A 25,193-nucleotide genomic window follows, 5' to 3' on the forward strand; every position below is an offset into this window, starting at 1 on the left:
AATTGATTTAAAATGAGTTTTTCAAAGATTTTACTGAAAGTGGGTAGTACGGATACTGGTCTAAAGTTAGTGGGGTCAGAAGTACTACCCGATTTAAACAATGGAACTATTTTACTAAGTTTCATTAAGTCAGGAAACACACCACAATCTATACAATTATTAAATATTAAGGCTAAATCGGGTGCAACAATATCAATTAATGATTTGACAACGTTTACGGAAATGCCCCACAGATCATTTGTTTTTTTATTAATTAATAATTTAAAGGCTTTAATAACGTCAGAGCCACTAACATGCGTGAATTTAAAAGAATGGTTACACTCAGGCACATTTTCCTTTAATAGAGAGAGAGCCATATCTGGTGAAGAGTTTAATGATTCTGTTGTGGAGACGGGAATGTTGGTAAAGAAGGTTTCAAAAGCAGTAGCCACCTCGAAATCTGTTGTTAAGGCTTTATTATCTACATTAAGTTTAAAATTAATATTTCGTGGTGTTACTCTTCCCGTCTCCTCATTAATTATGTTCCAAGTAGTTTTGATTGCATTGCTGCTATTTTTAATTTTATTTTTGATGTATCGCGTCTTTTCTAAGTGGCAAGCGCGTTTAAAATTCTTGGAGAACAATTTAACATAATCCCCAAACTTATCACCAGTGTTAAATTGACGTTCAGCATACAATTCGTACAGCTTTTGCCTATTTTTATGAAGTTCAACTGTCGCCCACTCACTAAAATTTAATGTATCAGTAATCACAACCGACTTACTAGTAAATATAGAATGAAATAGTCTATTAAAGGTATTGAAAAAGGAGCTGTACATTGCATTTGGAGTCGCCCCTGAGGGTAGGAATGGGAGGTCATTTACTAGGCTATATCTCATTTTCTCTATGCGGTTGGATGTTACAGGAACAAATGTTATTTTACGTTTAGAAACATTTTTCTTCACATTTTCAAATTGAATAATTTGACCACAATGATCAGAGTCTAATTTACTAATAATATTTTTGCTTATAGGAATTATATTTGAGGCCACCAGAACCAGAGTGACCCAAACACAAGCTACTATTATGTGGATATGTGCCAAAATAGTTAAGGTGAAATTTTAAGTAGATGTAATTAAAAAAAAAATCATAGACACTGTATTCAAAATTTGTAAAATATGATATTAGTTATTGATAAAATTTAGATGAACTGTAAAAATAATCAGTATTTTTGTTATTTGTAATTTTTTTTGCAGATAGGCCACTATGGCACTTAGCATTGACAATATATTTATAAACAGTGTATAAATAATAGGCCAATATGTATGAACCTTATCACCTTTTTTATTAATTTAAATGCAAATTGTCATTTTTCAACTTAAATACTACAAATTAAACTCAGAACTAGCTCCTTTATTACTGTGTAATTTTTATTAAACTTTAGATTTATCTTAAACTCATATATTATTAATTTATTATAGTTTTTATTTCAACTTAAGACTATCTTAGGCATAACATGACAAAGTATTAAATTAGCCAGTCAGTTAATCAGTCGAAGAATCACTAATTGCACCATCTAGTTCATTCCCCGCATTGGAGGAGACTTTGAGTTGTTCATAGAAAGGGTGATAGATAGGTGGAACATATTCCAAAAGGCATAGAAGGTCTTTTTTTTTCTCATGGCTGATTTTTCTTCCCTCTGGAAATAAAATCTCGAGTTCAAAGTTTGACGTATCTTTGGATGACCTCTTGCTGAAATTAACCTCTGCGAAAAGAACTTCTGGCTCGTTGGAATATTTGAAGAACATCGAGAATGGATGGCTTTTATTGTACAAAAGCCACTGTATTTTAAGCCATTCAACTTTACTTCGATCAACGCCGATCTTCCTGTTTGTGATATTAGTTTCCAAGGCTTTGGTGGATATAAAGTCATCTCCTTTCATTTCCACAATTTTGAAAGGTTTCTTTTTTCTTGCTGCTAATATCACATTGTTCCAATGTTCGGGAACGTATATGTCTGGGAAATACTTCTTTTGTTTTTCCACCAAGCCAAAAGCCCGGTCGCAAGATGAAAAAGAATGTCCGCTGACCGTAAATTTGTGGTCTATATTTTCCACTGTAAATTGAGGACTAGAAACAATATGCATACATAACGCTGCAACTTTTATGTTGCGGTTTTGCCCGCCACACTGGTCAGAGTACATGATTAGCCTCTTTGTGTGTACATGTTCTCTGATAAATTTTAGGAGGCATGAACCTATTTCTTGTGGTCCCCTGGATGCTGTCGATTCATCCCAGACATACATAAACATTTCGTCTGTACCAGCATTATGAATGCCTAAACAGTAGGTCCACAACTGACGCTTGTAGTAGCAAATACCAGTTGAAATTACTGGTGTTGGGAGAGTCTTCATTAAGTCAAAGATTATAACGGTAGTATCGTTATCCTGCTTCGCATTTTGCATGTCAAGTTTTAAATTTTTCATCGCAGATTCTGCTTTTCGCAAATGAAGTTCTTTGGCGATAGTAAGCTCATTTTTTTTAGAAAGCTCGTTGTTATCGCAAGCGTCAATTTTTACTTTGAAATTGTCACATCGCTTACATGAGTCAGTTACTGGAGCATGAAATGTGAGGTTGAAATTTTCATTAAATATTTTTTCGAATATGTATTTTGAAACTGGTCCTGCAACCTTACTTTTGTATTCAGAGTACATTATTGACAAATTTAAGTGAGGAGGCAAGTACTGTCTCGATTCACTTTTGTGTCTTGTGTAGTGAGAATCATATTTCGGAAAAGTATTGATGAAATCCTTTACTTCGTTTACTTTTGTTTCTGGAGTTTTATTCGACGGAATGTGCCGGCCTCTTTTATCAATGGGAGCGGGATCGCCAAGAGGCTTATTTTTCAGAACCCTTGTAAGGCGTCCGTCCGATACTTTAAAAACTTGCTTAAAAAATGACTTACACACACGAATATGTTTTCCATTCGCCTCTGGTAAGTGATACAATCGAGAAAATTCCTTGGGCTTCGATGTGACGTTTCCAGCTACCCGATCCGATGTGGTATCTCTAACTCTCACATAAGACCTTGCTTTTATCACGACATGTATGAGTGAATATAGGTATGCACTTTGCAAATCAAAATTTGCTAGGGCATAAAACTTTGAAAAAAGTTGTTTTTGTCTGTCATGTACAATTTTGTCATGGCATTTTTGATTACAGGTGCATTGAAGACCTGTATCTATTTGTTTAGCAGGAATGAGAACGCCTTTTGTATTTACGTATGCCTCACCTCTAGCTCGTTTATTTTTTCTCACATTCTTTTTCCATAAACTTTCTTTGCGCATACGCTTCCTTGTATCTTTGTTTGTTGAAAAAGATGGCTGACCCTCTTCATTGTTTTCAGTAGACGAGTCCCCAAGAATGTCTTGTAAACTCCTCGATGAGCTCCTGCTACGTTGTTCTGGGACATACTCAGAACCCGAATCCTCATAGGGCTCCACCGGACTCAATCCAAATATATCTGCAAAAATAAAATTATTAACTAATTATTATAGCGTAAATTAATAGCTAAAATATATAAAAATCAGAAAAGTAAGTAACAACCTACATACATGACGAAAACTTAACATTAAAACTTCTCATAAGCACCCTCAATTTTTTTCAAAAGATCTATCCAAGAACGCCTCCTTCAATAGTCTAATACGCGAAAAAAAAATCCCACATTGTTTTATTACGGAACTCTAAAAACGTAAGCTTACCACGTAAGTCACCTTCAATGTTGTCAGTAGCTTCATTCTCAGTTGCACTCATTGTAGCTTCTGCTGGGTCTGGCCCAAACAAAAATAGTCAATGAAAATACAGTAACAAATTAAATAATAACCTAACGAAAACTCAACATTTAAAACTAAGAATTACCTAGTATGTCATCCTCAATGTTTTCAGCAGCTTCATTCTCAGTTTCAATCATTGTAGCTCCTGCTAGATCTGTTCGAAACAAAAATAGTAAAAATTAAGTTAATTTGTAGGTTACAATTTATTGACATCGAAAAAACAAGAAAATATCTGACTAATAACAGGTATTCTTACCTCTTAAGCTTATTGCTGTACCGCCAACACCTTTCCGCACGTTCACGTAGATTAATAACTAATCTATACACACTTATTGCGTAAAAACACCAGTTTTGTACCCACAACACCAAAAATGTTTACACGTAAGTACCAAAGACCAGAGTGGCCCATGTCACATGAGCCGTAATGGCGGCAGATACTATAGTGACTCAAGTGATCTGGGCCACTATGCTCTATTAATATTCATTTAAGAATCAAAATGCCAGAACAATTTTTTTAACGCCATCTATGATTGTTTACTGAAATTACCTTTGAGCCACTCTGGCTATGAACTTAAGGGTTTGAAAAGGAGCATTGCCGTGGTCAACTAATATATCACAAATTGTGGTTTGGGCCGCTCTGGTTCTGGTGGCCTCATTTGTAAAGATGTTATCCAAACAGGTGGCGCATAGATATTGTAGTTGTAGAAAGAGGTTCTAGTAGACGAGAGTAAAATGCCAGCTGTCAGCTGTCGACTGTCAACTGTCAACTGTGGACCGGGATCCGAGGTTGGAGAACGAAGCGTGGGATGTGCTTCCATAAGCACATCCCACAGCTATATCCATATATAGCTGACAAGAGAGTGTAATACCAGTGTTATTAGTTATTACTAGTATTTTACAGATATGACCAAATTTTGAATAAAGAAATATTTAACTTTGACCTTGACTTTAAGTGGAATATTAAGCAGGGTTGATATGATTTAAATCGCAATTAAAATTGAGTGTTTTTTTTATAAAATCAATGATTTTAATCAATACTGCAACTTTTTACATAATATGTAATAAAAATATAACTGAAAAATAATTGCATATAATCCAGCTATTTACAGTTGCTTCTTCTTCCGCAAGGGTCGAAAGAATTCTTTTTTTGGCATCCAATTTGGTGCACAGCAAAATATGACTCAAAAAAACTGGCTAAGTTTGTTGTGAGCTCTTCTTAGACCAGGGCGCCTTTGGAACCCTCCTAGCTTTATTTTAAGTTAACGAATGTAGCTATCACCATCACTAACATTATTGTAACATGTTAAATTATGAACGCTTCATAAGTGCCTTCGATAAGGTGCCTTCATGAATAAAACATTTTTGAATTTGAACTGCCTTATGTTAAAAATAAACTTATTTTTTTTTTAAATATAGGCTGTTTTATTTGATCTTATTGATTTCAATAGGAAGTATTTATTTTCGTAAAGGGAACGATGGGGCTGACATTCTTATTGTTAAGAAAAATCCCGAATAAATAAAGAAATGAAAAAATATATATTTCAATGTAACTTACCGCCCAATTGCTCCATTTCGAAGCCAAATGTATACAGAAGCACGCAACAACCGTCGGCCTGTACTGTAGACACATAGTGGTCAAGTGCAAACTGTTTGACGCCATAAAGTACGACGTCTGCGCCAGATCCTTGGGTGCTGTTGGTGAAAATTCAAATTTTGACGTGAGATTATGACAGATAATCGAAAAAATAAATACATCAATGCCAGCAGCATAGTTAGTTTTAAATTTTTTTTTGTATACAGCTACATGTTTTAAAAAAGCAGTGTCGGAAATGGTGTAATGTGGAAATCTAGCTGGTCCTAATGCTAGGTTAATGGTTGATGGATTGAAAGAATGCATATTTTGATTGTAAAAATAATTCTAATAATATTTATTAATAAAAAAAAATTAAAATAATAATCAGACTGATTAACGATTCTATAACATTTAAACAGTTATTATAAATATATAACTCTTAATATTTATGATTACGTCGCTTATATAAATACTGTATAAGATTTTGATGCCTGTCTCGTAGATAAAAAAAAAAATTATTATGAATTTCAGGCTCCTGGCAGAATCATCTTGGGGTTAGCATGTTTAAAATGCAGGCCATTAAGTTTGATAAATCCATAAGAGTATATTAATCACTCAGTTGGGTTTAAGATATTCACAGTAACAGCTCTTGAGTTGTAGAAATTAGCACAGTTCGGTGCCTCACAGAAAATGGTATAGCATTGGTATCAGTTCTTATCACTACTAAAGGCTAGTACTCATTACAAGACCTTCATAGCAGCTGTGACAACGCTCTTACGATCATTCTCAGCCTAGTATTATATCCCACTGCCAATGCCCACATTGGAGGGAAGCTTTCAGAGCTGAATCCACTAAAGCTCCAATGCAAGTTGGCGGACAATTTCCCTTCATCTTTAGCCTTATATATTTGGTAAATAATTTTTAAAATGGATTAAGAAAATGTAAAAGAGCAACTGCTGAGTTTCTTGCCGACTTCTTCTCGGTAGAATCTGACATTTGAACCGGTGGTAGAGTCACTACACACATACAGACTTGACGTTTCAAAAGTGCTCATATTAGGCCTACTTGAAATAAAAAAAAATTGAATTTTTGTAGTGTATAAAAGCGAATAAAAAAACTAAATAAAAAAAATGTTAAACCAAAAGGTATGGTCATAAGCGGCACACAACACATCATTGTTATGGGTATAAATATGGATGGTGGTTGCAGATGAGACATACACACATATATTATAGCAATAACACATACCTTGTACAGATGATATAAAGTGATACTTGGCCAGTTGGTTGGTTTCTTTTGCTTGCTGCCACGGTTTCGTCTACGCGGACTTTCGGGCGGCTTTGGAGTTCGGACTTACGCGGTTTGACTTTCGTTTTGAATCATCCCTATCACTAATATTAAAAATGCCGATGCTTGTTTGTCCTTTAACGCAGCAATAAATTAACGGGTCACGGAAAGTTTATGTTGCTTTACAAAGGCTATTTTAGTATTTCGTAAAAATGCGCGGTTCTTAATCGAAAGTTCGAAAACGTTTCGGTGGCAGTCAGTGGCGTGCACTTCATACATGCACAAAAGCACTGCATACCCAAATTATTTTATATAACTCGTATTGGAGGGGAATTTTTCCATGTGCCTGCTTTATGCATACCCTGGTCAAAAACCCTGTGCACGCCACTGGTGGCAGTACAGAATTTGGTCTTGGAAATATACTCTGGATACTATTTATTCCGTCAAACCAGATAAAGTAACTACAACACAAAGACAAGCATCACAAACAATCGCTTTTTGGAAATGATATAACATATACTTCAGTTGCGATATAAAAATAAACCTAAAAAAGTCAGTTTGAAAACTCAATCTGATAGCAATGGTTATACACTCGTCAAATTTTTTTATGGAGATGATGATGAACGACCCAAAAAAAATATGTTGAAAATGGTTTGTTTTGTATTCGACCGAGGCTATTTATAAGAAAGTTTCAATTCGTCAGTTACTTGCTCTGTTCAACATAATTAAACGATAAAAAAGTGACGTGGAATCCTACGTAAAAGATGACCCCAATTTCACTAGGTCGAAACAGTGTACGAATGCTTCATTAAAGGGACTTAAATGTCTAAAAATAAGTTTCCCAAAACGAAAGTCAAAAGTTGAGCGTTCGAAATTTGAAAATAGAAAGTCCATTCCAAAGCTGTCCCGTCCACCACCCGCGCAACAAAACGACTCGACCGTGGCGCGAATGGCTCATTCGTGTGTCGGCCGCGACGGTAGCATGTCCTATCGTACGCGCTCACCTTTTACAAGGTGGCAGGTCCGCACCACATGCGTGTGCGGATGGTCGATCGCTACATCGAAACCTAATGTCTGTAGCAGGACATTCTCGTTGAATACAAGGTCCTGCGCCTGCAATGATAAGGCTCTTTATACTATCTGTACGACTTTTAATTACCTTTTACCCGCAATTTTTAGACAAATCGCGTAAATTTTTTATCAATTAGCTTATAACAGTCCACTGCTGGACTAAAGGCCTGGCACGCCACGCTGGGCAGACGGGTTGGTTGCTAGTAGGAGATGCTAGTAGTATCAAAGGACACTGCTGCCCGTTCTGTTTTATTCCCTTAGTCAACTCGTACGATATTTTTTATTTTTATTTTTATTTTATTATTTATGTACCATAAATTGTGATTGTGGTTAGCATGCCATGGCCATTACCGGCCACGCGTCTCCCTCCCACAATGAGAACCGATTTGAACAAAACTGACTAGGTGGTTAATTGAACGCTCTTGGAATCTGTTGGATACGCAGTTCTAATGTTCTTTAACTTCGTACCCACATGTGCGTTAAACCGATTTTAGAGCGGTTTGATACAATGTTTCTACGATTATCTAAAAGTATACCTAGATGACATAACCAGTTTCAAGACCTACTTGTGATCTTACTTCTGATGTGAGAAATTGCACTATGGTATGGTATCTAATAACATTACATACATTAAAACAAAACTTACCTGTTCTTGATACTGTTCCGAGGTGAGTGCGTTAACACCTTCACCTCTGTGGAGGCAGACATGGGCTACCTTTATTACATATTCTAATTTCCTTGGCTGTTCCTCCACCTGCAATAATAAACTTATAATTTATTTTCATAATAAGATAATGTAGCACATTTTCTACAAGGCCTATGTTCAACAGTATATATCTACAAACTGATAATTAATAATAAACAGGTGGGGCATGATGTTAAAGTATGGATCACAAACAACTGAGTTTGATTCCCTCAAGCCAAAAATTGGTAGAAACTGCGTTTATCTGTCCAGCGCCTCTCAGAACCAGCATGGAGTTAGGATATTGAATTGACAGAATGCGGACGACAGTTCAGATTATTGTCACTTACTTATGATTATAATCATAACGGTAGAAGTATATCGATTATGAATATATATAGCAAGTCAACTTGGCCCCCTCTCGCCACGAAGCCTGCGATAAGGCCAGCTCGATTTTGCTTTCGCGCCGGTACTCTCAATGAGTATACAAACATGTTGTCTCCTAATATACTCATTCACATATGGTATAAGCAGTATATGGTATAAAAATTAAACTTTCCCAAATTTAAAAGAGGGCTGCAGTGGGACATTCAAAGGCTGAGAATAAACAGTTTTTACATACCTTCGCGGCGAGGAACAGCGCCGCAGCAGCTATCGCATTCCTGTGGAACTGTGTGAATGAGTGGAACGCGTAGAAACGGTGCATGTACACAATGGCTGTGTTTATACATAATTGAGATCTGTAGAGTGCTTGTTAAGGAAATATATTGTTAAAAACGCTGGAAAATAAATGATAAAATATTTTCTAACTATATTTATAACTTCTTTATATTATATCACTCCAAAAGGATGACGAGGTAATGAGGTTTGCATCGTTATCAGATCAGGTTAAATGATGTCATATTAAGTTTAAAATCACTATGCAATATTTTCCTGACACTGTATTTAAACGCTTACTAGGAGGTCTCCAGAGCATGTTTCATTTATTATATACTACTTTTTTAATGCAATGGACCTAGTAGGTGGCGCTGTAATTAGGTTTAAGTTTTTTTAAGATATTAAAACCGGTAATAACCAATTTGGTGCAGACAAAGTTGTGCCAGACAGCTAGTTGATATAGAAAAATAGGAGTACATACTCCAGTAGAGATAATTCTTGTGGCACAAATGATAGCCTTTCAGGTGCTTCAGACTTGAGTCTAATAATCTGAACGGCTAAACCTAATTTGACAGAATTTTGAGAGGCCTGTATTTGATTTTTTGTAAATAGTAATCTTAACTACCGTAGGCTAGGCTAGCTTAATGTAGGAAACGCAACTCATTTCATTTGTTCTTTAATGTTAGAAAGATTATTGTGAAACAGGAAAACACAAATTCCGAGAACCAGTTGTAGCAGATAACTGGCTATAAATCACAATTATTACACTAGTTTGTTTAGTATGCCCTTGATACATGAGCAGGAAAACTATAAATCAAATTTGATTGTGATTTGCAATGCCTCAAGCATACATAAATAAACAACATTAAAAAACAAAATACCTAGGAATTGGTGATAAGAATTTGACACTGCTTTAAAAATAATATATTGTTGTTCACAAACAAACCTAGCTGAGTCATGCATTTTACTGAGTACTAGATGACTCATATCAATTATATTGAGCACTTCATGTTACAAGACTTTGTGGTATTGAACTGTAAATACTCAAAATAAATAGTTGGACGGAGGAAGTAGATAAAAGTCTTTGCAATAAGAAATTGACAAGACTTTTTTACTTGGACAACAAAATGTATTGCTTTATTTTGCTTTCAAACTTGTGTTTCAATTTTTAAGCTGGTTTTAAACCTACTCAAAGATTTCCATCCCCCCAAATCCCAGTGTTGGGTCCCAAACATTACTGATCTATCTAGTATCTACAGTTACCAGCCAATACTGATTGCATCGAGGATCAGCAGTATATTTTGGCTGGAACTCCTTTGGCACCCTCAGCAGTTACTATGCGTTTGCCTAGATAGACGCTAGGTTTATAAATTAGTATGAGGCAATGGTATTTGTACCAGACTTTATGAAATAATACCTATTTGAAAGTTTCCCTTACCTCTGAACAGAGTATCAATAATCATAAAGGTTTTTATACTGAAGTAGGTTTTAAGTTTGTTTCTCTAAGCTGATTTCAGCTGACTTTGACAGAATGCATGTAGGTATATGTAGCAGACTAAAAGGTTGTCTGGAGGAGATCGCTTCAAGCAATAAGGCCGCCTGTGCACATATTATATATTAATTTACCTTTTGTCTTGTTCAATTTGTTTTATTTTCTGTATGTGCAATAAAGACTTTCTATCTATTTATCTAAAACTACTTTCTATGCTCTTATGCATCAGTGCACAGAATTAAGATCATACAGAAACCATGAACACAACTAATATTAAAGCATTAAAAACCACTACATTTTAGTAGTGTTTCTTGAACAAACTTTTTTTCACTTCATACCATTTAGCACTTGAAAGTAATTATTTTACCTATAATGTTCTAAACGTTTGCCATAAAATGGGCAATTGAGAAAAAGTTTGTGAGCTAGCAACATACCACAGGTGGTAAGTGAGCCATGCGCAGGGTGTTTTTACTGTTTTTAGACACAATGCACTGCATACAATAATGGCTAAATGAGGATTCTGTATCTTCTGAATGCTATGCATCAGTGTTTAAATATGTACCTAGGAATGTGATAGCAAAAATATAATTAAAAAAACCTGTACATGAGATTAAAAAAAGCAGTGTGTAAATCTGTCATATACCCATCTACATGTATAAAAAAACTAAGAAATTGGCTTGTTATAAGCACAATGTAATATTTATTAAACATTTTTTTTACACACAGGCTCTTTATGATGAGAAACCAACAGAGTTTAACCAAGAATTTCAGAAAAGCAAGTCACCTCAATGTATGTAGGTCAGAGCTTTGAATGTACAGCAAGCAAAACTGTGTCAAACAAACTTGCAAATAATGTTCAATATATTGTTATAACCTACTTAGGTACATTGGGCCTAATTTTAGTATACTGTTACTATGTAGGAGAATTGTTTTAACCATTTGAGAACTAAATAGGTATAAATGATAACTTCTTTGTGACAGTTATGCAATAATTTCATCATAATTTTGAGCAAGATGACCTAGTAATCTTTGAATGGCCTAAAATTCCTTAAGCAATTATTAGTCCACCATAAAACTATTAGTAGTCCAAAGTTGCAAAATTATCAGTTTAGATTTTACAGCTGTTGTTTTTGGGTCATTCTTATTATTTAAACTTAACCATCTCCATATTGAGGCAAATTAAGCAAGAAAGTATATTCAAGTGGGTTCAGCCAACTCAATTTCTTCTCTGTAAAATATGCAAACCTGTGATGGAGTAATTAAAAATGGACAATCAGCATTTCAAAAGTAGAATTGAAATCAAATATTGACAGCATGAAATCATCTAAGATTTGTTAAAAAAAAAAAATATATTATATTTCAATTTCTGTAATTTTTTTCAGATACTATTTTGTAATTCCCACAGAGTATTTTCAAATATATAAATAAATAGACAAAGGGTAGCTGCCATTTGTTTTGTCTATTCTTGTACAATGTAACACAAACTTGGCCTACATTTGGCCATAGTTTTTAAACCATCTCTATTTCTAATCTTTTGAAACACCTGTTAAGATAACAAATTTAGCTCAAGGATTACTTTTACACAATTTAATTAAATTATTGAAACAATAATCATTATATCCACCTATTACCCTGAGATGTTTGAGAACATCATGGGTAACTCTCAGAAATTGTCATTCAAAGGGAAGATCTTCAGATTTTTGCCATTTTATGTGAATAGAACTCTGAAGCAGAGAAAGAGAATAACTATAAAAAGAACCTGTGCCTTTAATTTCCATTTATAAATTTGCAATTTGTTACTTTTTTGTTTGCATAATTTAACTCTGCATTTCTAGTTAAACAATCCTGAACCTTACATATTTCTACAATCCTAGTATAAGAATTGGACGGATAAATTTATGTGAGCATATGTGAAGCTACAATACAAAGTAATCTTAACTTTGTTGTTGTTTTTAAAGGGCTTTATAGCAAATACCCAGAATCAAAAGGTTATCTGAATTGATATTGCATGTTTTGTATTGCAGCTCGTGCGTAAATACATCATGTACTTGTAAAAACCTGTGTACAATCAAAGTAACTGTACTCTTCAGCAACTTATGACTCATCACATCAGTTTCACAGTTATTTGGCAAACAATAACTTCAACGAATGTTTCGTGTCATTTACCTGGTTCGCGCGTTTTTCCGCGCAAATTGTTCGTAAATCGTACGGCGTGCCGCTTTAAATTTAGAACCAGACAGGTCGATCCTACGTCATCGCGCAGGCGTCCTACACAGCTGTCAAAGTGCGATGACCCAAAATCTACCACGACCCATGCGACCATAACCTATATATAACGTTTTATACGATTATACGCTCAAAAACAACATTTAATGTTACCGCTTACCTTTAGAAATCGAGACTACTCACGGGATTTCCCAGGCGACCAAGCGAAAGTGACCCGACTGACGCCGTCGAAATCACCATGTTTCGTCATACATTTCGACTCCGAATTTGAACACAACACTAGCACTCAGCACACACGATATTTGGACCGTTTTACACTATTTTTCATAAATAAAACTGCTGTAAATATTAGAAGAGCACGTTTGAGCCACATGACTCGACAAAAACATTGAACTTTGTCAATCGAAAAGGATACACTTGAAGCCTCTGGCCCATATCCTGGATGAGGTTTGCTGCTTGCTGCCGGTAGGCTAGCTCTTTATCTGCATCTAAGCAGCATTTTCTGCTTGGGGAGTTCTGTAGTTGCTCTTTTGTAAAATACCATTTTTCTTGTGCACCAGCCATTGAATGAATGTGCCAATGACTGCCCACGGAAAAGCACGACAGAGAGCTGCGCTCCGTCTATGTGCGTGAGTGGGAAAGAGACGGCGCTATGACAGCGAGAAACGGATGCGAACCACGTTAACATTTGAGTAATTTACAAATTGTTGATTATCATATCGAATTCACAACACCTAAACTATTCACAAAATGAAAACTAAAATAAAAATTAAGATTTTCACTACTGTCACTTATATGAAATGTTATGTAAAAAATTTCAACACTAATGTATAACTTTGTAGGCACAGTTAAACGGTCGCCATTGTAGATTTTTGGTGGTTTCACAGTGAGGACTCGGGTGACAGAATGAAGATCTGCAATAAATCCAGGTACATTACACTTTTTTATTACGTTTTATTTTGTTAATTATGCGTAGCGCTACAGTTTGTTTATATTTTCAAATGTTTTAATCAACTTTTCATGCTAGAAAATATACTTTAATTATACGAACCTAAAGACTCTGTCACGCGGTGCAAATGGCCGACCAACCACTGTTTACAATACACTTTATTAATTATTTCTAAGAAAATCGTTTTTTGCTCAATTAAACCTAAACTAATTATTCATAAATAAGTAATTATTTTTTTGAGTATTTTGTTCTTATCATAATTACACTAGCTTTGTGATAGGTGATTAGTAAATAAACAAGATATGATTTGACAATATTTTGGCAATGAATTTTTCGCGGGCCTCAACATTTGTTGCGTAGTTGGCGATAGGTATTTGAAGCCTGCGTATGTGGTTTTCTGGGTAAATGTAAAAAATTAAAGACTACTTTCCCAATAAAGCTTAATTGCTTACAATCCGTTACGTAATATAAAAACAATTATAAATGACATGGTTATGAAGCCATGTTCCCAATTAAACAAGAAAACGTTGAACATCTGCAATCGCATAATATTAGAATTTCTTCACGTAAGTAAAATATATTGTGTGCATTAATTTTTTTCGATTTTAATTTATTATTTTCGGTAGACCTAGAATGGATCTAGGTTCTAGAGGTTTAATTAAATTAATGTATTTTATGACTTACTCAGGCAAATTCAGGTGTACCAACATTATTACAGTGAAATTAGGAAACCGTAAAGTATCGATTTTTCATTGGACATGTTACTATATATTATATATTAATAAAAAATAGTAAGAGTGTGTTTGCGGTGTGTCCTTCCGCATTTGTATTGTGTTAATTACTATTTTAAATAAATAAGGATTAGGAGTATCACTTAAAGTGAACCGAATTTGAAATTTTTCAGTCAATAAATCGCCTGAAGACAACATTATGTCGCAGCCTCGCAAAGTCATCCACCTGCCGAAGGTGAGGATGCTGAGCCGCGGAAGTCCGTCCTCCATCCGCATCACTAACATGATGTCCATCAAACCCCCGGACCCTGAACTCGTGAAGAAACAGGAAGAAGAACGACTTCGAACACAGGTATTTCGGAACCCACATTTTTCAATCACCTTAGATTTTTACACCTTTTGACGTGTTTCTGTATACAGCCAATATCAAAAAAACTCAAAATCATTCATGTTTGACTAATTCCTGTTTCACACATAAAATGTAAGCTTCAATTACCTATCTGATTAATGAAACGTCGTGCGTTCACATTCATAAAACTTGAATCTTTGTGAACGCTCGACAAATCATATTTGAAAGTATGTATGGACGCTTAAAATATGCTTGTGATGATCAATGCAAAAAAAATGATTTTTGAATTTGTAGAAATTCAAGAATTCTATATCCTGTGTTCTATTACAGGCACCTTTATAACATGCATATTTATTGCCATTATTGTGAGGGTTTTAACTAGAATCGTAAACTCCGAACTGAAACTACGGGTATAGTGTACCTAACAATAATGGGAAAAAATATGCATGCTTTCTTTATCCTGTGATAGTACAGTCACCTACATAGCATTCATGCATATTTTTCCATATTATTGTAAGGTCCACCACCTTACAATAACTTAAAACTACAATTGTAAGCTTGGAACTATAACTACGAGAGTTTCCAATGCGCCCTGGCCTGAAACCTGACAACAAACTTATCCCGGTTTGATCGGCCGTATAAAATGAGATGTTTACATTTACGTTGATTTAACTTTCGTTTACTTGAAACCTTATACTAAGTATGCTTAGTTAGATACTAAGCCAAAAATGCATAGAAATCTTAAAAACAAGAAGCTTTCGAGATGTAAGAATGCAAAAAATAATCTCTCTATATTTTAGTTACAACAAGAAATCGTCTCCCGCTCGCGCACATGTGCCCACAAGGCCTACGAATGCCTCTTACCAGTGGTTGGCAGCAGATCCTACTGCGCGAAGCACATACTGGATGACGTCACCGCCCCATACAAGCAGTGCGCTCATGTCACATCCTCGGGCGCGAGGTGCAACGAACCTGCGCCCGTTGACAAGGAGCCTGGGTAAGGAAGCATAATATTGCGCATGCACTATCGAGTAAAACTCATTGTAGATTCGACTGAATCTCTGAAGACCATACGATCTTTCGCGTTATCTAGGAGATTGACAATATGTAGTCCTTTTCTTCTGTCTACGTTGTATCATTCCTCTCTCTCATAAACGGAATTTGCGTAAACTTGACCTCTAAATTTTATTTAAATCTTCGTACAAGATAATTACTGACTCCCCGCCTAAGTCGGTTTGCAGTTTCGATGCAAAAATAATGCCTAATTCAAATTAATAATACTGCAAGTTCGGGCTCAGAACTTTTCAGCAACCCCTGGTATGTTAAAGTTAATAAAACTGCAACTCTGCTGTGGCACTTCTAATGTAGACAGTTTATCTTAAACTCTAAGAAGTTACACTAGAATTATAATAATTATCATCACCAAAGTTAAAGGTGTTGATATAAGCATTGGTAAATATAACCTAAATACCGGTTATAACTCTTTATTGCACGCGAGAAATAATAACAAAATAAAATTTGACACCCAAGCAGCTGATATAAAGCGAGCAAACTGGCGGGTGGCTCACCTTATGTATAGCAATAATTTAAGCCGCATATAAACATTCGTAGCACCAGGGAAAATGCGTTGCCGGCTTTTGAGCCATCATTTTATAAATAAATAAATATACTTTTACACACATCGCCACCTAGCCCCAAAGTAAGCGTAGCTTGTGTTATGGGTACTAAGATGACTGATGAATATTTTTATGAATAATGTACATAAATACTTAGAATACACATATAAACACCCAGACACTGAAAAACATTCATGCTCATCACACAAACATTTTCCAGTTGTGTCTAACCCACGGCCTTGGACTCAGAAAGCAGGGTCGCTGCAAACTGCGCCAATCGGCCGTCATCGTCGAAGAAAAAAAGTAGTTACTGAGATGTTAACATAGAGCAAGAGAGTACAACTTTATGATGAATGAAATGTTTATTTTTTCAGGTTGTGTTTCGAGCATGCGCGCGCTGCTCTGAACGCCCGCCAGCGAAGCGCCGCCCCACCACCACCGGTCACCACCACGGAGACACTCCTAAATCAATTACAACATTATGTGCGGTAGGTTTCGTAGACCACCCCTGCTGTGTCTCTTTGAGAAACGACCAAAACTGTATCCCTGGGTTCACTGAAATAAGAAATCTAGAACTCTCATTCAGCCATTAATGCTTGCAGTGCATTGTGTCCAAAAACAGTGAAAACGCCCGGAGCAAGTTACCGCTAACCTCTGCTTGCCCGGAAACCTCTGCTTAAATTCACAGCGCTCACAACCGCGAAATGTTGCTAGCTCACACAATTTTTCCATTTTCCTTATTTTTATTTAAAGCTTGCCGTAGGTACAGTTTATTTGAGAGACGTGTGGCATTCAATTTAGGTGTAGTTCTACTGATATTTTAAGTTGTATTCTTAAAAATAAAAAACTGGTGTAGTTTTCAAAAGAAATTTTTCAATTCACACAAACAATATCTAAACATTTGACGGATTATGAAACTACAGCTTAATTAGCTATACTCTGCAAAAAGCAAGAGAATCTGTGTGGTGAAATTTATAATTTCTTCAATCCTTATAGTCAACACCAAACAGATCTTCAGCACGTACCCTCTACGCAAGACTGACAATTATTCCTTGTAAAGTCAATTTCTCCTATACTATTTATATTAATTACACCCTTTAGATTCACCATAGTGTTCTCAAAGACGTGTGGAGTCCACCAATCCGCACTGAGCCAGCGTGGTGGGTTACCGCCTAGACCCTTGTCATTCTGGAAGTTGAACCCTGTACTGGCCCAGTAACGGGTGGATTTGATGGTGATGATGATGAACTGCCGTATCTAACAGTGTATTTTATATTAACTAATATAACTAGTTCCACAGACATTCGTATGTCCACATTTGGCGCTTACAAATGTGGACACAATCTCGCTCGTTGTGATAGAAACATGTAAAACATTTCTTTGTCTTGTTACAGTCCAGAACGCACCCGTACCACCTCGTGCGCGTCATCGGTCTCCGTTGTTAGCGACCCGGCCGATCAAGAGCAAGTGGCCACACACGCTGTCGACCCCTTCAGTGAGTATACTTGCATAAAAACATTGACTACCCTGAACATTGTTAAAGTTTATTTGTGGACCAGCAGTGGACGCCCATTGGTTGACATTTGACATAGCATAATGAAATGTATTTCCGTTAAAACGTTCATTTGTCAATATAGGGTTGTCGACGCCAATTAAAAAATTAATAAAACATTTTCCAGAGGAAATCGACGCGACAGCCGTGAACGCGGCGTTCTCAGCGTCGACGATGGAGTGCGCTAGCGCCAGTGACAGCGAGTGCGACAGTGTGACACTCGGCTCAGGCGGCGACTGTCGCTGGCACGACCCCGACGACGTGGAGGAGGCTCCAACCGAATCACGACCCCTGTGGTAAGGCGGAGACCAACTTGTGACCCGCTGTGCGACGGTGATACGCAGGAGAGAAAATAACTGTACAAAGTTGTAATATTTAAAGTTGCGCGGTGACAGCCATAGTCAGATTTCTTTGCATGCTCGACCAAAATCAGGTGGAGACGAAAAATTAACTACGAAGTTGTTATAGGAAAAATTACGTGGTAAACCACACCACAGTCAGTTATGCTTGGCCAGAAATCAGGCGGAGAGGAACAAACAACTGTACAAAGTTGTTATGGGAAAAATGACGTGGTGACAACCACAGTCTGTTATGCTTGGCCAAAAATTAGGCGGTGAAGAAAAGAATAACTGTACTAAGTTAACATAAAAACTGTAAAAAATTGCACCCACAGTCAGATTTGTTTACATGCTCGGCCAAAATCGGGCGGAGAACTAAAAGTAACTGTACAAATTTGTTATCGAAAAAAGTACGCGGTGACAACCATAGACAGATTTGCTTACATTTAAAGTCAAATGGGGTCACAGTTTGCGATAGCAAAATTGAAGAGGTCCCGAATAAAATCATTGTTTTAATATTATTATAAAGTTCATTACTTAGCGTGCGCTGAGAAAACTATTAATGATACATAAAAAATATGTACTACATGATTAAAGTACTCATTATTACCTACAAAAAAGTCCGCATGGGAATATATCTAACTATCATATTTAGGTCACAATAGCAGCGCTTGTGTTGTAAAATTTTATTAGATTGCCGGTAGAAACAAGTATTTTTTGTTTTTTAGTTCCTGGGCGTATGTCGAAGTCCGTTTTTTTTTAATTTATTATATTGGTATTTCAACTTTTCTTATCACTTTATCCAGGCTTGCAGGTGTCTTCACCGCCGAGGAGGCTGTGTGTGAAGCGAAGAACGTGCTTAAGTCGCTGCAATCCGCATACGTACGGCAGATGGGGCGATTGCGCACGTTGCTGCAGACCGCCAGACTGCAGTATGTGAGGTCGCTGCGGACTGAGAAGGAACAGTATTGTGAGTATATTATATTCTTAACCGCTGGTTTTGTTGTATATCCAACGTGAAACGGAATTACGAAATACTATTGAAAGGTGCATAAGAATATTTCATAAGGAGTCACCCTGTAAAAGTATTAAATCGAATCGAATTCAAAATATTCTCAGTGTTTACTTATGACAACCCTATTGAAGATAAAATATCGACACGTGCATAGTACTTACGCTACGCGACGCGTACCTAATAAAGTGACAGGAATCACTTGATTTTACTTTTGCATGTGATGTCAGTGCTGTATCTGATTTCTTTCAGTAACAACTTCGGCAATGGTTTACTCAAAAACTTTGCGTTTCGGTTTCACTGATAAGTTTCAGAGACAGTACATAATGTACCTCTAAAGCCTCTAAAGTATTATTTCGATTATCATTTACACATGGTATATATCTCATAATCATCTGCTATTGAGAACTCTCAGGCATGTAGGTTAAAGCAAGTTATATTTAATTGCTTAAACCAAATTTAAAAACACGGATTACTGCTAAAAGTTTAGTGCCCGTGCCAGGACTCGAAAGGGAAGCCGAAGCCTTACCCACTAGGTTATAACCGCTTATATAGTTGAAAATGTAACTTAAAGACTGGAGGAGAAATAAACAAAGTGAAATTTCGCACTACTTATTTGTAATGATCTCTTTTAAATATTTTCAGGTAGTATAAATTCCCAAGCACGTAGCGGACCTCTGACGGTACGCGAACGTAGACAACTGCTTAAGCTTCGTGCGTACGCGGGCTACCATCGCAAACATGGCGTCGAAGCTGTGCTTGCGAGGAAGTTACACCATAAGCGGGCTAAGGTAAACAAATATAATTTACCGTGTAGTACGTTCACCAACAACATTTCACCATCTGTTAAGTTTACCGACAACTATAAAAGTTACCGACAACAGACAATTTATGTATAAATCACCCAGCATACATTTTTCCGAAAACTATTTCCAGACTAGGGGGTTTAGCAACAACAATTCACCTATAAGGAGGTTTACCGACAACAAATCACCCAATAAAAAGTGTATCGACAACATGTTACCAACTAGAAAACCGATTTTTACCTTTTACTAGGCTAAAAAGTTAACCAACTGTCAAGTTTACCAACAACAAATCACTGGCTAGGACAGCCTCGTAATTTCTCGTAAGGTTAATTCACCTATTTCAGATACAACTAGAACAAACCTAACAAATTGATAAAGCGCTAGCATGCTTAGACAAATAAATGAATTCCACAGGTGAACGACATTTCGAACCGTCAAATCCCCTCCCAGGGGCGGTGTACGTTTATGGAGGGGGGAGTGCGGTGTTCCACTCACACCTTGCCGGCGACCAAGCATTGTATGAAGCACATCCTACAGGATAGACACCAGGTTAGTAGACCATTGTTTAGAGACCATAAAATTTTACTACTACCCATGTCTTTACATATATGTATAAAGCATTGCTATTTGTGAGGTAGAATCCTAATTTATTTCCTACATTAAATGAAATTTATCTAAACAGGAAGGGCAGACCATATCCTAAATATAAACTTTGATACCAGCAAAAAGGTTGGCTGTCTTCTCAAACAATTCATTTTGTATGACTATTACTTTGTACAATAAACTTCCGGACTGTCACAAAAATCTAACACTAGTAAAATTCAAGCGAGCAATTTTTGATACTACAAAAAAACTATTATATTGTAAAAGAATACCTTAGTGACAGCAATACCTACTTAGTTAACTTTTCTAACTGTATAACAACATTTGTAATTGTATTATTTGCCTAATTAATTTAAAATGACATTATTACTTATTTCTGATTATTGTATTTTTATTCTTTAAAATGTAATGTAATTTATTTTTTATTTTTAAAAACATTTGCACACTGTCTGTGACAATCGATTGTGAAGGGTCTGTTTAATGAAATGTGTTCTTGTTATGTATCGACAATTTGGCAAATAAATAAATATTATTATTAATATTAGTAGAAAACTGGTCTACTACACACAAATTAAATTGATAAGCATTACATACACCGTCTAACTGAATTACGAAATCATGTTGAAGGATAAAAATCATATTATAATATTAAGGATTGCATATATGATAGAAAAGCTTGGGTATGACTTGCTTCATAGCTCGACAACGTGATATCAAAAAATACCCTGGCTAAGTTTGTTGTGGGCTCTCTTAGACCGGGGTGTGTTTGGAACTATCTTAGCTTTAGTTTTAAGTTAACGAATGCAGTTATCACCATCACTAACTATAGTGTAACATGTTAAATGTATGAACGCTTTGTAAGTGCCTGTAACAAGAATTTGGATGCGTAAGACTGTGTAAGGAACTTTATTCTAATTTTGCATATGGTGTTTGTGTATCAGATTACTTTCATTAAAAACTATGGCAGTGGTTTACTCAAGAACTATTAGGTTTTCGGTTTCACAGATGAGTTTAAGAGACAGTACATAATGTACTGTTATGCCTGTGAAGTATTAGTTCCGTTTATAATTTACACATTGTATAATTAATTTTGGCTTATCCGTTATGATGAAGTAGATTCTACGAAGGCCTAATCCAATATTAACAAAAGATTTAAGAGTTACTTTCAAGGTAAGGATGGTTTTTAATTAATTTGGGGTAGTGAGGCTTGTTAGGTAATCTGGGGGTAATAAGGTTTTCAGAGTCTTAAAAATCTCTTGTGTAAATCGCGGAAAAAGTGCTTTAGTGGTAAAGTGTGAGGTAATATGGCTTTCTTTTCTTCATTCTTCACTTCTTCAGTAGTGATGAAGCTTTATGGTTGGTCTAAAGGTTTTCGGGGTTATGCGGCCTTTTTTTTAGGAAATTGGAGTTTTATGAGAAGTCTTGGGGTAATAAAACCTCTTTTGGGTAGTCTAGGAGCAATGAGGCTTTTTGGGTAGTAGTATATAAAGTGTACGTTGTTTTCACAGGTGCTATTCACAGCGTGCGGCGACCTCCGCGGCAGTGACGCGTGCCGGGAGCCCATTGCCAAGTTGCCGCTGCCGTCAAGCGCCTGCCGGTACCACACTGGCCCACCCGCCTATACCACTTTCACTTTAAAGGTAGGCACAACTGTTTACAGACAAAGGACTCCAGTGTACTTTTTAGGGTTCCATACTAGAACTTTATTACTAAGCCTTCACTGTCTCATCTCACGATCTGTAATAGCTATAGAGTTATATATGTATATTTCAAAATTAAGTATTGCATAGAACAAACTAATTTTTTATTTTTCTTCTAAGCTCTGCAGACTTTAGTCCTTCATGTACAATGGTCAATGTTTGCGAAGGCGTTAATGTATTCAGATTGGCACATGCATCCATTGTCCTGGGAAAATCAAGAGCTCCATGTTGCTCATAATTTTATGGAGCAATGGCTTTAACAATTTCTATCACAGGTTAGTACTCTCCGAGTCAAGGGTGGAAAACCAATTTCCTGACTGTAGGATGATATTACAATTCAACCCAGAACTTCAGCAGCCAGCCCAACACACAAACCACTACACAACAAGGCAGCTTACAACATCTCACGATTTTATGTTCTCCTTTTACAGAAAGAAGACACAGGCAGTGACTCTGAGTCAAACACAAGTTCAGACCTCTCTCAAAATGAGGTACAGTCTCCAGAGCTGAAGACGGAAGATCTCGAGACGGACAACCTTGCAGTCGAGATGATCCCAGACCAATGACACATGGACTTCAGTCATATGGCATATGACGACTTCTGGATATAGTGTGACTAAGAAAAGTGACAATGAAATGTGACAGAAAAGAGAAATGAAGTGTGACAGAAAAGTGACTATGAAATGTGATAGAAAAGTTGCAATTAAATGTGACAGAAAAGTGACTATGAAATGTGATAGAAAAGTGATGATGAAATGCTACAGAAAAGTGACATTTAAAAGTGTCTTAATGTGGATAAATTACACCAAGAAAGGTATATTATACTGATTCCGATATCAGCTTATTGTTATAACACAAAAACAATATTAATAAAAATACAGAAGTAATATTTAATTACTCGTAATTAAAACTCAATACCAAGAGCATACTAGGAATGGCCTGGGTCCTCCTATTTTTAATCTGTATAATGAATAAGCACAGCATTACTTGCAATTATTGTACTCTTTTTGTCTATAAAATCTTTCGTAATAGATTGTAAATGCTGAAAAAAAATACATATAGAATGCTTATAATTTGACGGCCGAGTGGCGCAGTGGGCAGCGACCCTGCTTTCGGAGTCCAAGGTCGTGGGTTCGATTCCCATAACTAGGAAATGTTTGTGTGATGAAAATGAATGTTTCTCAGTGTCTGGGTTTTTATCTGTATATTAAAAGTAAATTTTTTGTATTTATTTATATAAAAAAAAAATTCCTCAGCCCATAACACAAGCTACGCTTACTTTGGGGCTCGATGGCGATGTGTGTATTGTCCTAGTATATTTATTTACATGAAATTTTATTTTTATTTGAGTACAGCTCAGTTCTTTCAATAAGTTTCTTTTAATAGTAATATGAGCTTTTCCATGAAATTCTTAAATCATGCACTAATCTCAAAACTCAAATCTACACTTCTATTCAATGAAGATAAAGAAATAATTTATAAGAAAACTTACAGAATACTGTTTTTTTTTTTTTTGCATAGATAGTAGCAGCAGAGTATAGGCAATTTTCTTTATTTAGTGAGCCTTAAACTATAGATAGAATAAAAATGTTATTCTTCTAATCAAGGATGGACTATGATTGATACGATTAACTCACTCATTGTAACAAATCAAGTAGAATACTTATTATTCTAAGAAACTTGATTTTATCTGTAGCAATCTTCTCACATGGTTTTGAAGACAAGAAGTCTACCTTTTTAGACTCAGTATTATTAATTCATCAGAACTTTTTGAATCTAAGTCATTATTTATGTAAGTCATTATATATGTGTCACTGGGTTCCAACATAGAAAAATATAACGTTGCCATCTCAAGAGTCCAATGATTGTGTATTACATTCCTTCACTTCATGTTATTAAGTAATTAGGGTCTTACTATCTTTCTTGTAGTATAAACAAAAATCTATAAATCTGTGTACAAAAAAAAAATAACTTTTAATGTTTTTTTCTGGTGGCCTGGTCCGAGACGCCAAGCGATTCAGCGTTCCGGTACGATGCCGTAGAAATCGTAATGTTAAATATAACTGCTATACCACAAACAGTTTATCTTAGACTGCATCCACCCTATCACGTGATATTTCAGTTAAGGCCCCACATGACAGTGGAATGAAAGAAAGGAGTGCAAAAGCGCGCTTGTGCTATCTAATGTTTCAAAATCTCCTACACTACGTATATGCAGTGGCGTGCACTTCATATATGCACAAAAGCACTGCCTACTCAAAAATTTATATATGACTGGTATAAGAGGAGAATTTTTGTCGATTTATGCAATTTTCCTGCTGCTGTATGCATACCCTGGTAAGAAACCAAGTGCACGCCACTGCCTATGTGTCCACATGTTGTAAGAATTGTCTCGTTATAAAATAACTTAAATGTTTTTTTTGTAGTAAGGAATAATATTCTATACCTAGTACGATTGATAAGCACCTTGTAATTTTTAAACTATTTTCGACACTAAGACATAGTTTGTATACCATAGTTTTGAACCTAAGTATTTAGTCAAATCACCTTTTTCAGGCTGAAATCTTATAACTATTAAAAGGCATATAGTTAGTAGTTAGTTTATCCATAACATACAAAAAATCTAATCTTTTGTCTTCATAAATGTTTTAAACGTTTCAGAAATGTGCTTGCTAATCCGGGCAAAAGTATCCTATGGCCAGAATACAAACTATTTCAGTGCTATAGTCGTAAAAAT

At 35.9% G+C, this 25,193-nt stretch overlaps 3 protein-coding genes across 8 annotated transcripts in view; 1 reads left to right on the forward strand and 2 right to left on the reverse strand.

Annotated features, from left to right (window-relative positions):
- The window catches only part of LOC120624875 (cyclin-T-like), a 69,054-nt gene extending 55,690 nt beyond the window's left edge, over positions 1-13,364 (reverse strand). For 3 of the 4 annotated variants that reach the window (XM_039891630.1, XM_039891631.1, XM_039891629.1), the window contains exons 1-5: positions 13,216-13,364; positions 9,048-9,165; positions 8,390-8,497; positions 7,677-7,785; positions 5,368-5,504 (exon numbers count right to left, since the gene is read on the reverse strand). In XM_039891630.1, coding sequence (XP_039747564.1) covers positions 5,368-5,504; positions 7,677-7,785; positions 8,390-8,497; positions 9,048-9,165; positions 13,216-13,364 — 621 coding nt within the window. Of the gene's footprint in view, positions 1-5,367; positions 5,505-6,633; positions 6,921-7,676; positions 7,786-8,389; positions 8,498-9,047; positions 9,166-13,215 lie in introns of those variants that run through there. The other variant, XM_039891632.1, reaches the window with a different exon arrangement.
- On the reverse strand, positions 1,026-4,463 carry LOC120624876. 2 transcript variants are annotated; one of them, XM_039891634.1, is made up of 3 exons: positions 3,898-4,463; positions 3,741-3,809; positions 1,026-3,502 (listed from the first exon to the last, which is right to left on the reverse strand). In XM_039891634.1, exons 1-3 carry the CDS (start codon positions 3,947-3,949, stop codon positions 1,524-1,526), a joined length of 2,100 nt encoding a protein of 699 aa, XP_039747568.1. In that variant the 5' UTR covers positions 3,950-4,463; the 3' UTR covers positions 1,026-1,523. The 2 variants fall into 2 exon arrangements, with proteins under 2 accessions (XP_039747568.1, XP_039747569.1); XM_039891635.1 differs by lacking the exon at positions 3,741-3,809.
- A 285-nt stretch (positions 13,365-13,649) lies between the features above and the next one.
- On the forward strand, positions 13,650-23,579 carry LOC120624877 (KAT8 regulatory NSL complex subunit 2). 2 transcript variants are annotated; one of them, XM_039891637.1, is made up of 11 exons: positions 13,650-13,729; positions 14,654-14,832; positions 15,630-15,826; positions 16,820-16,933; positions 17,840-17,940; positions 18,125-18,293; positions 19,142-19,305; positions 19,993-20,138; positions 20,568-20,702; positions 22,265-22,396; positions 22,888-23,579. In XM_039891637.1, exons 2-11 carry the CDS (start codon positions 14,680-14,682, stop codon positions 23,020-23,022), a joined length of 1,446 nt encoding a protein of 481 aa, XP_039747571.1. In that variant the 5' UTR covers positions 13,650-13,729; positions 14,654-14,679; the 3' UTR covers positions 23,023-23,579. The 2 variants fall into 2 exon arrangements, with proteins under 2 accessions (XP_039747571.1, XP_039747570.1); XM_039891636.1 differs by lacking the exon at positions 13,650-13,729 and adding an exon at positions 14,127-14,315.
- Positions 23,580-25,193: the final 1,614 nt, after the last annotated feature.

This window comes from Pararge aegeria, chromosome 7 (assembly GCF_905163445.1).
Source record: "Pararge aegeria chromosome 7, ilParAegt1.1, whole genome shotgun sequence".
NCBI classification, from domain to species: domain Eukaryota; kingdom Metazoa; phylum Arthropoda; class Insecta; order Lepidoptera; family Nymphalidae; genus Pararge; species Pararge aegeria.

Excerpts from the sequence above, each read along its gene's own strand:
- LOC120624876 (XM_039891634.1), bottom strand. The coding sequence starts at position 3,949 with ATGATTGAAACTGAGAATGAAGCTGCTGAAAACATTGAGGATGACATA. Across the intron at positions 3,810-3,897 it reads CATTGAGGATGACATACTAG|ACCCAGCAGAAGCTACAATG; the intron begins GTAATTCTTAGT and ends TGTTTGGGCCAG. Across the intron at positions 3,503-3,740 it reads CATTGAAGGTGACTTACGTG|ATATATTTGGATTGAGTCCG; the intron begins GTAAGCTTACGT and ends TTATTTTTGCAG.
- LOC120624877 (XM_039891636.1), top strand. The coding sequence starts at position 14,252 with ATGTTCCCAATTAAACAAGAAAACGTTGAACATCTGCAATCGCATAAT. Across the intron at positions 14,316-14,653 it reads TAATATTAGAATTTCTTCAC|TCAATAAATCGCCTGAAGAC; the intron begins GTAAGTAAAATA and ends GAAATTTTTCAG. Across the intron at positions 18,294-19,141 it reads ACCGAATCACGACCCCTGTG|GCTTGCAGGTGTCTTCACCG; the intron begins GTAAGGCGGAGA and ends CACTTTATCCAG.